Source organism: Pempheris klunzingeri, chromosome 4 (genome assembly GCF_042242105.1).
Source record: "Pempheris klunzingeri isolate RE-2024b chromosome 4, fPemKlu1.hap1, whole genome shotgun sequence".
Lineage (NCBI taxonomy): Eukaryota > Metazoa > Chordata > Actinopteri > Acropomatiformes > Pempheridae > Pempheris > Pempheris klunzingeri.
In genome coordinates, this window is record NC_092015.1 from 20,743,357 (window position 1) to 20,759,334 (window position 15,978).

The 15,978-nt window shown below is 41.8% G+C and overlaps 2 protein-coding genes across 2 annotated transcripts; one reads left to right on the forward strand and one right to left on the reverse strand.

Annotated features, from left to right (window-relative positions):
- Window positions 1-485: 485 nt before the first annotated feature.
- On the reverse strand, window positions 486-5,414 carry LOC139199602 (matrix metalloproteinase-20-like). Its single transcript, XM_070828661.1, has 10 exons — window positions 5,280-5,414; window positions 4,344-4,582; window positions 3,374-3,522; window positions 2,975-3,100; window positions 2,724-2,882; window positions 2,455-2,626; window positions 1,984-2,117; window positions 1,666-1,822; window positions 1,070-1,173; window positions 486-586 (listed from the first exon to the last, which is right to left on the reverse strand). Exons 1-10 carry the CDS (start codon window positions 5,412-5,414, stop codon window positions 486-488), a joined length of 1,476 nt encoding a protein of 491 aa, XP_070684762.1.
- Window positions 5,415-12,851: 7,437 nt separating this feature from the next.
- On the forward strand, window positions 12,852-15,711 carry mmp13b (matrix metallopeptidase 13b). Its single transcript, XM_070828890.1, has 11 exons — window positions 12,852-12,977; window positions 13,119-13,229; window positions 13,527-13,654; window positions 13,780-13,928; window positions 14,017-14,142; window positions 14,246-14,401; window positions 14,543-14,663; window positions 14,879-15,012; window positions 15,101-15,260; window positions 15,396-15,499; window positions 15,611-15,711. Exons 1-11 carry the CDS (start codon window positions 12,852-12,854, stop codon window positions 15,709-15,711), a joined length of 1,416 nt encoding a protein of 471 aa, XP_070684991.1.
- The last annotated feature ends 267 nt before the right edge of the window (window positions 15,712-15,978 follow it).

A 15,978-nucleotide genomic window follows, 5' to 3' on the forward strand; every position in this document is an offset into this window, starting at 1 on the left:
CTGGTAGTTACAGCTGGGTCTACCTGCCCCAATTTTCTGGAGGTTTTGTGGTTAAAACCTCCCAATGAAACGTCTACATATTATGTCTGGGCTCTCTGTCTGTAGTGGTGAAACGTGTGTGTGCAGTGTGTTTTGTAGTATAAAAACCAGGAGCCTAAATTATAGTTTGTAACTTCTGTAGATTCTTCTCAATCAAGTCAAAACCTGCAGTTATTAGAGAGTCAAACCTAATTAATCAGTCTCCAGAGATTTAAACAGAACAAACCATAAAAGCCGACGCTGGGAGCATTTTACTGCAGAGTACACATGGAAGCCACACACATGTATCATTAGGTTTAAATTGTTATTCTTTATTTTGTCAGACTGTGACGGGCGATAAATAAAACTCCACTCGAAATTGAAGAGGCGCAGTGTTTTTTTTCTGATTGTTGTTGAATTTAATTAGAGTTTTCATGTCATGTCCCCGTTGCATGTTTGCCGGTATTTCAACATCCAAGCCAGGAATTTGCTTTCTCAACTCCCACAACATGTTTCTGGGTGTAGTCGTATTTGTAGACTTGCGGTCCAGCAAAGAAGTAGATGAAACCTGAGATGGGAAAAGCAGAGAAGCAAACAAAGTGATTCACACATTTGACCATTTCTCACGTTGGCTTGTCTCGAATGTTTTTGCTGTTTGTTGCTGAGCAGGATGATGATGACAATGATGATGAGTGTCTTTCTGAGCGTAAAATATCCACTTTTGCTCACAGCTGAAATGATATGAAGGGCTTTGAGTGGTAAAGTGGGTAAATTATACAGTTTAAAATCACAGAGGGGAACCACATGCGCTGTAAAAACTTCACTACACTCAGCTGATGCATGTAAATTAGCATTCCTGTGCTACTAATAACAATGTGACTAGCTTCTGTCTCATGCTAGAGGCACAACCTACTAAATCTAGACAAGGTTGCTGCACATTCCACTTAGACCATCACTCACTCCGCCTACTGTTTCTATGTACATGTATATTATGTGCTTTATTGAGGAACATTTTTACATACAGTGGATAATAATTATTACACTGGCTCACCCTCTTTATGAAAAGCTGCATTTATTGTTGTGTTGACTCCAGGAAAGTCCTCGCTGATGTACTTTGGGAAACCGAAATCCATAACCTTTCGGTTTTCATTGTAACTGAAAAAGACACGACATAAACAACGTTTGCCGGGAGCCATGACTCATGATCATCTGTTCCTCTTTCGAAGCTCAGACAAAACATTTGTTCGCGGTTGCTACTAGTATGATCTCGTCATCAGACCTCAGGGTCCAAATTGAGCCCTTTGTTCACTGTGTGAGGTCCAAATTACAAACAAGATCTCTCAGTCAGATCTGAGTCGACTTTTTTTTACCGTGCAAGTTTTTTTACTCCATCTACCACTGCTTGAGCAACTGCGTGAAACGGTCTAAAAATGACATCAAACAATCAAAATCAGAAAAGTAAAATGGTCTGTGGGTGCATGCCAACAAGTAGGAATGGTCCTTTAAGTGAGTGCAGTTGCTGTATTGGTTGATTCCAATTTGAGTCACAAGGCTATAAAAAAAACTAGAGGATCCCCACAACTGATATATAATAACAGTAGGGATATTCTAAATATCTGACATATTGGATTTGTGTGGTTTATTCACCTCCAGTAAATGTCATGCATGAAGAAAAGGGTCCGTCCTGTTTTCACTATGTGCACCGCTGCATCGACGTCCTGGACCCAGGCTGGAAACCCAAAGTGGCTGAGTGCTCGAGGCTTTCCCTTCACAAGAGAGCCTTTCACTGTCCAGAACATGGACTCTGCAGACACGGCAAAGAAATCAGTGGAATCAGTTTTCTCTTAGTATTGATTAATGCTTCGATTGTACATAGAAATTAGAAGTAGATTCAAGCAGTGAGATCAACAAAAACAAATTAGAGTTGCAGTTTACCCGCAACACTGATTTGTTCAAGACAGTTACCGTGAATGAGATAAGCTGTCGACCTGCGAGGCACCCAGAAGGCAGCATCGATGCTGGTTTCAATCTTGGGCATGAAGTTGGTGATGGGTCCTTCTTTGATGTCATATTGCTCATTGTGTTTAATCCAGAGATATCTGGTGGGAAAAACATTGTTGGCTGGATCAAAACATTTATAATTAATAATGATTATAGGATGCAATTGAAATCATAACCAAGATCTCTGAATTCAACCTGGAGTGGTAAAAGAAAGTGCTGATTATTAAACTGAAAATTTGAATAACCAAACCTTGTAAAAGTACCTAACTATTAAGAGGATGACATTCCATGTATTTATTAAATGGTAGATTATAACAGTATTACACGGTAAATCATCAGATCCTGAGATCAGTCAACCGCATGAGACTAAATCTAGAGATACAATCAGAGGAAGTATATCTTCTTATACATAAACGCAGACATGAATCAACATGCCTTTCTCTGAAAAAGAAGGTGGCATCCCCAAGTGTGGACACTGCGTCAAAGGTCAGGTCTGAAGCACATCTGTTCTGCATGAGCCGAGGTAGCAGAGGCCCTGACAGCCAGGGGTTCTGCTGAGAGCTCCAGCCGTACCTCGAAAAGTAATTTGGATGCCCTCTGACTGGACCTGACACACAGAAGCACACACGTAACTATACTCCATCGCTGCTGCTGAACCTCAAGTACTGTCAGTTTATGATTATGAATAGATAGAAACTGTTTACTGTAAAGTGCGTTGATATTTGCCAAATCTTCTTTGGATAATAGGTTTGCTGGACGGGAGGGTTTATAGTTCGGATACATCAGCGACTCTGGGTTTCTGGAGTGTTTCAGGCCCAAAGCGTGGCCAAATTCATGTGCAGCTACAACAAACAGATTAAAACCTGCAATCGCACAAAGAAAAAATAGTTTTTGTAGATATCAATTAAGTTCCTCCATTATCATTGTGGAGTGTCGGCGCGATTCAGTTCAGCACCTGTTTCTCCTGCTGTCCAGTGCTCATCGTCATCAAAGTGCGTGTCCCCTCCGACGCCCAACCCCGGACCGAAGGCGTGAGCCAGCGTGCCCCTGGGTCCATCAAATGGGTACAAGTCACCGTGTTCTTCATGATATAGTCCAGGTCAGACATAAAATAGAAACCACACAGAAAATAATTGCCTTTCATGCCAAAAGAAATTACAGGCTTCTGTTCACCTCCTCTAAATAAGTCTGCTGACGCTGCCTTGATTAGCAGTTAAATCACCACTGAAGCTTCCGATGTGTGTTTTACATAATATGTAGCATACATAAGATATATCACTGAAAAGTGTATTGTTCTGTAAGTGAGAATGTTTTCAATATTCTCTCTCACTATCAAACAAAAAGACAAACCCACCACGGGTGACAAACTCCACCATGATGTCAGCGCTGCGGGTTTGTGTCCTGACAAACGTGAGACTGCTGGCTCTGGCCCAAACGCTAAAGGCTGACTCTACCAGGGAGTCCACCGTGTTGCGAGGTAAATCTCTGGTGTACCTGCCAATGCTGCAACAGCGATAAGTACATGCCATGTTGTTGATTAACATAAAGATCAAGGCACAGTGTCACCTCAATATGAATATACATCTCAGAAATCTCATGGTAATTCTTGACGGCACAACATTTTACCAACTTGTGATGCTTTTAGAAGAACAGTAGCTACCCAAAGTCCATGGACTGACACAAAAAAAAAAAACGTGTCCTCCGCTGTGCTTATGGTTGTACAAAACACAATAGCAGTTTCTCTTTAATTATACATTTGTTCTGCAAGTTATCTCGCAGGCATGGCCCAAACAGAACCCACAAAGAACTGGATAAGGACGTTTCAGACAGCGTTACATAATTCAAGCATGTATGGTGAATTTGGCTCTTTAACAAGCCCACAATACCTCTCAGAGGCAAGAGTACAACCCGACCCAAAAATCTGTTAACCATAATCATTTGTGACAGTTGCTATTCTGTATTTGTGCCAAAGGTTTTATTGTCTGTTACCTCATATGTTTCCCACAACTTTGTGGGACAGCCAGACTTTTTTAAGTCTTGCAAGTTCAGTCAGACATGCCCGTAGTATTCTTAAACAGATATATCTCTCAGACTGTAATTCCACTCACACTAAGAGTTACAAAAGAGTGGTAGCATCTGAACTATTATCTATATTAGACAACATTAAAGAACACACAAATAACTGCCCCCCCATGTTTTCTTTTGTTCTGTTTTTCTTTATTTCCATCCTTGAAAAAAGGAGAAAAAACAGTTGTAAAAAAATTGTCTTGAACTGTGCTGTTCTGAAAAATAAAGTTTAAAAAAAAAAAAGACCACACAGATACCTGTAGGTGATGACATTCTTGTTCCAGCGTGTCCCCTGGATGTGGCTGTACTCCTCCACATCTGGAACGCCACACCGAGGGCTCCCCATCACCTCCAGGGTGTCTGAGTCCAGCGCCCCTGTGGCATTTAAGCCAAAGAATATCTGCATGTCTTTGACCTTGGAGGTGAAAGATAACCCGCTCCGCTTCATGCGCCCCATGGGCTCTTTTTCCAGGTTGTAGTACTGCTGAAGGTATTCCTATGAGTAGATTCAAGATCCAGATATCACGTTGAAGATGTGTGAAAATCAACTGGTCCTGCACATCTCGCTCAATAAGGTAGAACGCTGTTTTCTCTTTGTGGATTGGATCCTTTTTTTCCAGCATGTATTTTAGTAGATTACACATTATTATCACACTCTGTAGCATCCATCAAATTGCACATTACATCAATCCATAAGGTCTACATTAATGCACTAATCTACACCCTTGGGTGATCAGATTTTCAACATCAACAATAACACCTTCTCTAATCACAACTAAAATCCCTCACAACAATTAAGTGAATAAAGAGTTTCCATAGAGCAACACTGAAAACAATTCCCTTGCAGATTGCAACAATTCCAAGGTTACATTTATGAAAGGAAATTAGAGAGAGAGAGAGAGAAAGAAATGAGGATGCTGAAAGAATCTGCTAAAGCATGCAACATAATAGCTACAAGGACTCCGAGGGCAGTGCAGTCACTTACCTCCGCCCCCCACCCACGCAAAACAAAAGAAATAAAAAGCATTATCACAAAATCCCACACACAGGCGAGGAAGGGATCCTTGCAATTTCTTCCACCCTCAACAAAAACACTTTTAAATTGACATGTCTTTTGGCATTGTACAAGAATTAGTCACATGCAGTCCAATCTCAAACATTTGTAATGCAAGCTTATGCAATTACGCACTTACAGTGGCCAGCTTCAAGTCAACCTGTGGTTCTGTGGAAGGAGAGATCTCTCCCTCCGGCATAAATGTGGGCGCCGTAAAACACGGACCGGGCATAAGCAAGACCAAGACACAGCAAGAGAGCAGCATGACATGCATTTCACAGACTAAACACTACATGAATTGTAGTGGCCTCGTTTGAACACATGGAGATGGAAGTTCTGGTTAATGAGAAAGCCTTTTAAATGGTTATTGTGACTCATACCACTTGCAAATCCGAGGGAAGCCTCAGACAGTACTATGGAATTAGGGAGGGGTTTGCAGGGAGCCAAGGACAGCAAAAAGAGGAAAGAAAGAAATGACATTTGAACAGTTTTTGTCACGTGACATGTTTGCTCCAATGATGATGACTAAAAAGATGATGTATTCAGTGTATGCTTTCAGTTTGAACACCTTATTCAAATTTAATGCAACAGTAGGGCTGAAACCATTCGATTAAACACTGATTAAAGTGACGTGACTAAGATGAGTACAGTGTGAAACAGAGGCTACATACAGCAAAGAAAATGATTCTTTCTGCAACACGCGCTGTGAGAATGTTCAGTACAATCATGTATTTACATTCGAAACATTTATTTCAAAATTTCACCATCAAAAATGTGATACTGAGTGTAAGATTTCCTCAGTAGAGAAACCTCAACCACGCTCCCTCCAGACTGATGCAACACAAGGAGCTGGGTGGCACTGCTCAGTCCCACGCATTCTGCAAGGGCTCCCGAAATAACACCATCAAAGCCCGTTCTCGTCCCATTTTAGCACCAAATGCACAATGCTTCAATGAGAGAGTTCGCTGAAAGGGAGTTGAAATTGCAGGGGTGGATTTAGGGCCTTCGAAAAAGAAAATGGCCGCCAGCCAGGCCGCCTAGACTGGCAAGGGTGGTGCCGCGGTAAATTCAGGCTACAATTACAGCTGATTGGTCATTGTGGAGCTTTATGGGACCAGCCGCATTCCTCTGCGGGGGCAACATGAGCTAAGTTTTCCACGGCACGCCGCACTCCTTCATAGAAAGACCTGAAGAATTTGTGTCGCTCTGGTTTTATGGTCTGAGTACAGACGAGGTAATGAAGTCATTTTGAGCAGGGGTGATGACTGAGAGTGTTGTTTGGAGCTGCAAGGTTACAAGCTGGGAGAAACCGCTATGGTAATTAAACCAGTAGAAACATCTCTGTTTTGCCCCAAACATACAGTTTTGCACTGACATGGTGCCAGAAATGTTACATATCAGAACAAGTAGCAACGATGAGCAATATTTGTCTTGGAGAGCATCTTTTATCTGTAATGACGTCTGTATTTTCCCACTGCATGCACTGTGTGAAGACGCTGTATGTCATCAGAGCACCAAAAAGGAGAGTCAGAGTGACATGACAAAGTCAAAATCCTTCAGGACACACTGAACAGCTTCTTTTAATTTTTACCCAGTATACTATACATATATGTACTTGTACTTGTACTTTTCTTTTCTGTTACTATGATTATTGTGACCATTATGCACCAAAATACCAAAGCAGCTTCCCTGTATGTGAAAGCCTACTTGTCAGTAAACTTGTTTCTGATTTTAATTTTAACTTTTCTTCCCTATGTCTGATTTATACTGTGGTCCTTTAAAACTCCAGTATCTATATAGCAAACACGCGAATGCAAATTGAATGAAACAGACACAATAATTAAACAAAACTGAAACAAGGGATTGTGCCTTTAAAGCCACATTGAGAATGTATGACTATGGCTCCCCCTAATGGTGAAAAAGTAAGTAAGCGCCTGTGGCAGACTGTGTTGTGCACCCCCCCCCCCCCCCCCCCCCCCCCCCCCCCCCCACCTCTCCCCCAACACATCCAACTACTGCACTCATTTTAACCAGTGGCTTTAAAACCATTTTATTTTTTAAAATATATTTTGAATGTAGCAATGCAGTTTCGCAACAGTAATATAGCTACACACTCAGAGATGATGTTGTGACTTCTGTGATGCCGATGATGTGCAGATGATGGGAGGAAAAACGGCCGCTGACAAGGACTTGTTGCATAAAAATAGGTTTATTACAAAAAGATCAGTTGTCTAACAGGCTCCATGGTTGCCTGGAAAGACGTAACCCAATTATTTGTCTCTTACAGACAGAGTATCCCCTTGCCAAATTAACGTCTTCCCCGAGCTTCTCTGAATGTCATCTTTTATACCTTTAGAAATGCTTACCTCACCATATGGTTTCCCTCAGTAGCAAGGCCCAAAGAGGTCTTGCCCTAATATGGAGGGATGTATAGAAATTGTCCCTCTTGGGAAGTCATCCTGCAGCACCCTGACCTTATAACACATATCATGCATCCTCTCTGATTCTCTTACCTAAACATTCACAGAGAAGACACACACATACATATAACATAGCAGATGCACATAACGTATCAGATACCACAATGACAACATGATAGCGTCTGCTTCCTCTAAGAGCTTTCACAATATGTTACTGGAGGACAAATGAGCCACAAGGGGCATGTTGAGACAGTCTGTGGCAAAGCCAGCTCATGTTCAGTGCTTCCCATCGATACAAGAAGCCACAGATAAGACCAGATAGCAAATCATGACAACATATAAAATGTGCATCTACAGGCCCGTGTGATGACGGAGCAAATCTGACACTGAAAGATGTTTGAGGTCTATTTTCTACTGGCCTCTGTTGATCTTTAACACTTGGGGCATGATATCAGACACGCAGGTGACCCAAGGGAGAGTTCTCGTCCTGCTAGAGTCTCTGCTGCCCTCCTCTGGTGTCTCTTCAGTCCATGTAGTTTCTGGATTTTGCTGAGCTTGCCTGACCTCACACCACAGCAGTCACCGTGGTTGGAATGTCAGCGGTTGCGCAGCAATTGCAGTTGCTCAGCATTTTAATTTGAGTCTGTTTTTGGCGCTTTATTTGTGGACTTGCAATGTGCAAAGATTAAATTACAGTTTCAATATTGTACTCTATCATTTCTGATTCTGCTGGCATCTGCGTAATCTAACTCCTCACTTTAGAGCCTGTTGCTGAATTATATCATGGCTCACTGACCATGTCTAATGTCATTATGATACATTACATTATATCAGTCCAAAGAGACTTACACTAAGTGTTCCATACATTAAAATGACAAATTCTGTATAATAAACTAATTATTTTTCCTTAGTCTGTTGCCAAGAAAATATGTTTATACACTATGTCAAGCTGTGTTGTATGGTTGAAAAGGTCTGAGCTTACTCTGCCTGTATGTTACTGCAAAATAACACAGCAGCCTCTTTGGTCATTTATCTCACAAAGTATATTCATCTGCAGCTGTTTTGCACTGACAAATTACATGCTGTATGTTAGAAAAGAAGCAATCCTTACATGTCCGAACTCTGTGACCGCGAAGCAGCTGCATGTGAATGAGTTGGTTGTGATTTATTTCAAACTTGCAGAAAACTTCAATGCAGAGGAAGGCGCAGTATTTCACAGCTTCGTTGTGAAGCTTGTCTGTTGCAGCTGCAGACACACGTTAAACATTCAGTAAATTAGTCACCAAATTAATACTGAGAGCCTTAAAGTGTTTTCAATGTAGATTTGACCATTTATGGTGGTTTTGTAGATGGATCAAAAGGAGAAAGGCTTTATTATATCTCCACAATTTTGCTGACTCAGCAAAATGAAAGTGCAGCTAAATAAATGCGCAGGCTCTCACTCAAACGAAGCACAATCACATACTCTCTAAACTCACTGAACCAATGAATTCACATGGGCAACAGTGAAATATAAAATTCTTTTTTCTTATTATTATTCTTCTGCATCTTAAGGGACAGCAGGCGCACATCTTACTGTCAAAGGCTGACGTGCCGCAGTGTTTCAAAGCATTTTTAAAAAGGATTTGATCTCAGCAAAACTACTCAGATAATTAACAGCTGTTTCACATGATGAAACAGTGGAGGAAGTAAGTCACCAATGTTTATCACAGCTGGTCGGTCCACTGGAGCGCAGTCTTTCCTCTGACACAGCAGGGAAGTGGTTGATTTTATCGCACCTTACCTCATCCCTGTACAGCCCTGTTGGATCAAATAAACTGGTTTGCACTAACATGGTGGGTGTGGCTAGTCCATCACACCATGTCCAAGCACTGGGATTAACAATAACAAAACCTCAAAGGTTTTGAATTAGATGTTACCAAATCTGCTGGTCATATCTGTATATCTATAAGAGCAAAGACTGCCTGAAAGGGGGGAAGGCAACGAACCGCAGAGTAACATCTTCATGCTGCCAAAGCCTGCCAAAGACACGAGGCGCAGTGGCATCAACCACTTCCCTGTTGTGTCAGAGAGAGGTTGATGAGGGATGATGAGGGATCGCATTCAGAGTTTTCTGCTGCTAACTTGCCATGAATGAGCAGCGCATATCTCCACTTCTGGATTTCTCTCTTTATATGAGAGTACAGCTGATTTAAATAGATGATGTGAGATGATGAAGTTACTGTAATTAATATCTGCAAATAAAGGAAGAAACCTGTAGGATATCCGGTGTGAAAACTAAAAAGTAGTAACATATTTTGGAAAAGAGTTCGCAATACACAACCCCACATGATATTCAATAACAGATATTTTAATGTAAAGCTGTGAGCACGTCCTACGAGCTGAGTCTGAAACACAGAGGGGATAAACAACATTTGTTCTCCTCTGGCGCCACCATCAGGCAATGTTTACAATTTCTTTACCCCGCCCCGAGCATGGGACAACCAGCATGGCTGTAGACCTACTGCATAGATTGTTCCTTTGAATCAAGTAAGAGGATCTCTGATTTAAAAAAAAGAAAATACAGACACACTGACAGTGCTGCTCACTTCAGCAACCTGAAGTAACACTCGCGTAACAAGAATATCATTCAGTGAACCAAACAGTGTGACAAATGTGTGTTCATCGTCACAGGTTCGAGTCCTCACTCCTGCCACTATAATACACTATAGGTCAAATAAGGTTTTTCAGTACTGTGGCTATCTTTGAATAGGCCGTCAGCAAGTGGGTCACAGCACATGTCAGCAGTGTGTATGTTTTCATATATTTGTGTGTGTGTGTGTGTGTGTGTGTGTGATTGTCAGTGACATTTTAAAATAACAGCAAAAATCCCCCTGTCTGCCAACTTCCCCTGGCATGAGTCAGGAGCTCTCTGTTAACCACCGTCTAAACAATGATGTTACTCCAGAAATATTTGTCTCCACAGGATGCTGAAGTGTTTGGACACAATGTTTGTTACACATCACACACGCTGTCGCAAATGGGACGCAGATGAGCTTGACTTTTCCTGTGACGTCTGTATAATGCCTTACAATTCTAAGTATAATATGGAATAATTAATGATTGTTTTTTTTTAGGGAAAAGTATAGGATTCATGTGAATTTGATTCATGTGATCAGAAGGTAGCTAATGTTCCTCAACTGACCTCCACCATAACTGTTGCTCCTGCATAATAAGTGACACCAAGTGCTTGGAATCTGAACTAGTTGAAACAGTCTGTGAGGTTTTCTCTGGTGGCCCAGCGGCTTGATCCCTGGCTGGGACTGCTACACTTGACGTACAGTCTCATACTTAGCAAAACATTGTCATTACACAACGTTTTCCAAAAGTATGTAGATAATGACAGGAGCTGTGACACAGTCGAGTCATTGTTTGACGTGTCCTAATTGTTGTCAGTGTGGCAATTTAAAGTTGGACAGAATTCTTTGAATGCTTAACTCTAAAAAAAAAAAAAAAAAAATCGGATCATATAGTAAAAAGGCCATTATGTGAATAGTTGGATTCAGGAAAACTGTTTTAAAATGTGCAAATCTTCATTTAATATACGAGCCTTTTTCCTGCTATGCAGAAGTCAAGGAATTCCATTGTTGTGGCAGCAGCAAATAATTACATGGCCTGCGTTTCTCTGTTATGTCACACTGATGTGGTAGAAGCAGTAATAGACAGCATGTCTTTACCTGCCTTGGCTCCATGGTCCTGCAGCTACCACACAGATCTATTGTCACTGTATTTTCCTATTGTCTGGAACAATACTCTCAAAATCTTTTAAAGCAAAATATCATTTTGAACGTCATCGCTACTGCAACGCCGAACAAAGAGTGACTTAAAATGGCAAGAACGACTTTTTCGTTGAAATGAACATAATATCATAATAGTTCTCTCAGTTCTCGCTCCGTGAGAAGCGTTGTGAGCCTTTTACCCACCTCAGTGTGACGTCTTTGAAGTGCTCACGTGACTGACATGCAAATGGCTAGCAGGAATTATTGAACTAACATGTTCAACGTGTTAGCTGAACATGTTGCCGTGTTCGCATTTCCTAATGAGCACTAAACACAGTACAGCTGAGGCTGATGGGAATCTCATTACTTTTGCAAATTAGAAATTTTGATTAGACAATGACGCAAAATGAAAAGTTGAATGTGTGTGTGTGAGTGGGTGAATTGTCTGTTATAAGGACCCTGACCTGTGGGCTCAACTGGATATCCAAGAGTTGTTGAGATATTTCACTAAAAGCCAATCAACTGACCAGCAAAGTTTGAGCAAATAGCTCTGTTATCTCTCATTTTGTGTTATTGTACTTGTACTGCATGCTGTATTAAGCGGTTAGTCAGAATTTAGCGTACTGTTTGTTGTAGGCCGGCAGGGTTTCCATGTTATGCTCCTCAATATTGATTTACGCATTCAATCTGTGATTTATGCTCTGTGTAATCCCGGTGACTCTGAATCACATACTACTCAGAGGGGGACGCAGAGAAAAAAAAAAAAGCCTACATCAGGGATTTCAGTTATTACCACACGAAACCCACACAGAACACATGTTTTGCATTCAAGCAACTGAGTGTTTGTTCAGTGTTTGTCACATCACGTCGAACACAGTCACACAGCAAAACGCGCTGTGTAAATCAGAGCATTTCATGTTTTGATCATCGCTTTCTTCGTTTTGACGTGCGTTTGTTAGTCACGCATCCTAAAACGTCTTCAACCTAAAATAACAAGACGCAGACTGACTATCATGAGACCAGCAGCAGCTTGACAGAATTCCCAAAATTGCTTTTTTTTTTTTTTTTTTTTATAGGAGGGCATTTATTTATTTATCTATTTTCAACTGAAGAGGATATGTGGATAGTAAATAATGATCCTTATCAAAGGAAAGTCCAGAATATTTTCTGCCAAAAAAGGGACAAATCTGCTAACGAGAAAAGGACCAGCATGCCTTGCTATTCTTGTTTTAAAAAAAATGAAATAAAGGACAAAAAGTGCATAATTTTGATGCGTACGCATTTTCACTGAATCTATTGGCAAAACCCTTGAGTCATGGCAATTTGGGAAACGTTTGATCAAAGCATTTTAGGTGGGTTAAGAGGAGTGCACTCAAACCACAGTGACTGTAGTTTTACAGATACAAGCACATTCTCAACAGACAGAGGAGGAAGTGGCTAGGTGCTTTTACATGAATCACCAGGCCCCTTTGAAAAAAAAAAAAAAAGTGGACCCAAAACACCATAAATACCCCGCAGAGCTTCTTGACCCCAATGACTGGTTTGGATAACACGGAGACAACAACAATGATAGCTTTGCTGCTGCTGCTGGCGCTGGCCGCTCACTCCTTTGCTCTGCCTCTGTCATCTGGGGACAAAGACAACTTGCTTTTAGCAGAGGTAAGATCTGAAGTCTCTAATTCAGATGTCATTTAGTCTCGTAAGCTGGCTTCAAGTGGAATGGAGTAATCCACGCCTAGTTTTTTTTTTGTTCACATCATTATGAATGTCGTTCAGCTTTTGTTCTCTGCCAATAAACAGAAGTACCTCCGTCGGTTCTATGGACTTCCAGCTGGTCTCCAAGGTCGACAGAGGCCATCAGGTGCCTTCCAGTCCAAGATCAGGGAGATGCAGAGATTCTTCAAACTCAAGGTGACCAGACCTGAATAGTTATTAATCCTGATGGTGAAATGAGCAGATCACTGCTGCTTTTGTAGATATTTTTGATTTTGATATTTCAATGTGAGTAGGTTCTATTCATAGTTGAAAGAGAGATGAGAATACTGAGGCAGGTTTCAGTTTATACTAAAGATGTGTTTTCTAGAAAGCTGTTTTGTAGGAATCACAGCAACATACAGCGCGGGACAGACAGGACTCTGTTCCTACAGTACTTTGGCAACAAGCGCTCCTTTGTAACATATGTTCTTTCCACCTCCTCCGCCTTTGAAGGTGACAGGCAATCTGGATGACAACACCCTGGAGCTGATGAAGCAGGCCAGATGTGGCGTCCCAGATATTGGGGAGTACAACCACTTCCCTCGACACCTCAAATGGCAAACTAACAATGTCACATTCAGGTAGGCACTATAAAGGCACTTGTGAGTAGAATTTAGGTGGTGACAAAAGTATTTTTGTACAGAAAGTGAACAAAAGCGTCACTCGTTCATTCTTTTTCCTTGTCTCCTATCCCCTGATGTTCCAGGATAGTGAATTATACACCAGATCTGGTGAAGTCTGATGTAGACAGAGCCATCCGCAACGCGCTCAACGTCTGGTCTGATGTCACCCCTCTGACTTTTAAGAAGCTGCGCGAGGGCAACGCTGACATTATGATCAGTTTTGGAGCACAAGGTACAATAAGTTCATCCGGATGTACTATACATATATCTTATATCTTCTGCTCAGCATATTTAAAAATGGTCCGTCCTTTATTCTGTAGAACATGGAGACTATAACCCTTTTGATGGGCCTAATGGATTGCTCGCTCATGCCTACCCACCTGGCCAAGGCATCGGAGGAGACACTCACTTTGATGAGGATGAACACTGGACCAAAGATTCATCAGGTGAGAGTTCTGCACAAGTGTCCAACGTGAGTCACTAAACTGTATCCCAAGGCAGTGAGAGATATGTGAACAATATTTCTGACCGAGCATCTTTTCCCTGCAGCTTACAACCTGTTTATAGTGGCGGCGCATGAGTTGGGCCACGCCCTCGGTATGTCCCATTCCTCAGACCCGGGCGCCCTGATGTACCCTGTCTACTCGTACGCTACAGGCTACCCACTGTCTGAAGATGACATTGAAGGCATTCAAGCTCTGTATGGTAGGAGAATACACGATCTGTGTTTAGTCTCGAAATTGATTATAAGCTCAAATATCTTAAATTCACAAATTAAACAGACTTCATTCGACTGGCCGTACTTTTTCATGGAAATAAGATGTAACGCCAGATGTTCAATCACAGGCCCAAACCCAAACCCGAGGAAAGTGAAGCCAAAGCCTGACGCACCAAACAAATGTGACCCCATGTTAAGTTTTGATGCTGTCACAGAGCTGAGAGGGGAAACCATCATCTTCAAAGACAGGTACAGTAGGATCCATGGTGGAACACACAACGATGCTATCACATAAACTCCAGTATTACAGCACTGTTTGATAGTGGGTGAACCAAACCCACTAGATGGTGTGTGAGGAGGCGTTGATTATTCTGTTACTCAGCGTGTATAGTGATGAGATATGAGACATATTGTAGATCAATCAATTCTGCTATGTTTTGTTAAGCTGCCGCACTTTTTTGCAGGTTTTACTGGCGTCTCCACCCTCAGATGCCGGAGCCTGAGCAGACGCTGATCAAGTCCACGTGGCCCTCCATCCCCAACAAGGTGGACGCAGCGTACGAGAACCCAGAGAAGGATCTAGTCATCATATTCAGCGGTGGGTTATATATACTTATTGGTGTTATATGTGTATTTAGATACTGGATACAGCACATCTGGACTAAAACTCTCCTATCTTTCAACAGGGATCCGAATGTGGGCTTTGAATGGGTATAACCTTGTGGACGGCTATCCAAAGTACATACACAAACTTGGTCTACCTAAGAAAATAAGGAAGATCGATGCAGCCGTGCACATTAGAGACACCGGGAAAACTCTACTCTTCACTGAAGAGGACTATTGGAGGTATTACAGTTCTAGTAAAGCTGAAAACGTGTCTTTAACTCTGCACAGACCAATATTCCTGGAGATCCAAACTGACCCAGAGTCATTCTTCCCTTGCTTCATCAATGCTGTTTTCCTTTTCTTTGTCACTCACAGCTATGACGAAGCAGCAGGCACCATGGACAGTGGTTACCCACGATCCATTGAGGAAGATTTTCCTGGGATGGATGACGAGGTCGACGCCGCTGTTTATCATTACGGTATAACGAAGCCTCAAATATCGCATTTTCACTACAGTTAAAGCACCTAAAAGTAGCATTTTTTCCTCACTGACGCTCTCCCTGACTGTTACCCCACTCTGTCTTTTTCAGGATACTTGTATTTCTTCCACGAACACATGCAGTACGAGTACAGTTACACCTCAAGGAAGGTCATTCGCATCCTGAGGACCAACTCCATTCTCAACTGCTGATGCAAAGGCAGAACAATACATCTGGCTGCGTGGCACGCAACACATCTTCACGATAAGCGACATCCACACAAGCATGCGTGTTAAGAGATGAGACACAGAGAGATGCAGTTCACTGGATCTGCAGGGAAATGGAGAAACGTGCAGGTGACCTGTTACAGTCAAACAGGTTTTTGTCAAGAAAATGTATTTTTACTAGTGCTGGACACATGTAGGTCAGATTCTATTTATTTTACGTCTCTATATTTGTGCTACAAGTTTCACAAGATC

Coding starts and splice junctions, on each gene's coding strand:
- LOC139199602 (XM_070828661.1), bottom strand. CDS start 5,414: ATGCATGTCATGCTGCTCTCTTGCTGTGTCTTGGTCTTGCTTATGCCC. Junction 2,627..2,723: donor AAATATCAACGCACTTTACA/GTAAACAGTTTC, acceptor TCTGTGTGTCAG/GTCCAGTCAGAGGGCATCCA. Junction 1,174..1,665: donor ATGCATGACATTTACTGGAG/GTGAATAAACCA, acceptor TGTCTTTTTCAG/TTACAATGAAAACCGAAAGG.
- mmp13b (XM_070828890.1), top strand. CDS start 12,852: ATGACTGGTTTGGATAACACGGAGACAACAACAATGATAGCTTTGCTG. Junction 14,664..14,878: donor ACCATCATCTTCAAAGACAG/GTACAGTAGGAT, acceptor ACTTTTTTGCAG/GTTTTACTGGCGTCTCCACC. Junction 15,013..15,100: donor TCTAGTCATCATATTCAGCG/GTGGGTTATATA, acceptor ATCTTTCAACAG/GGATCCGAATGTGGGCTTTG.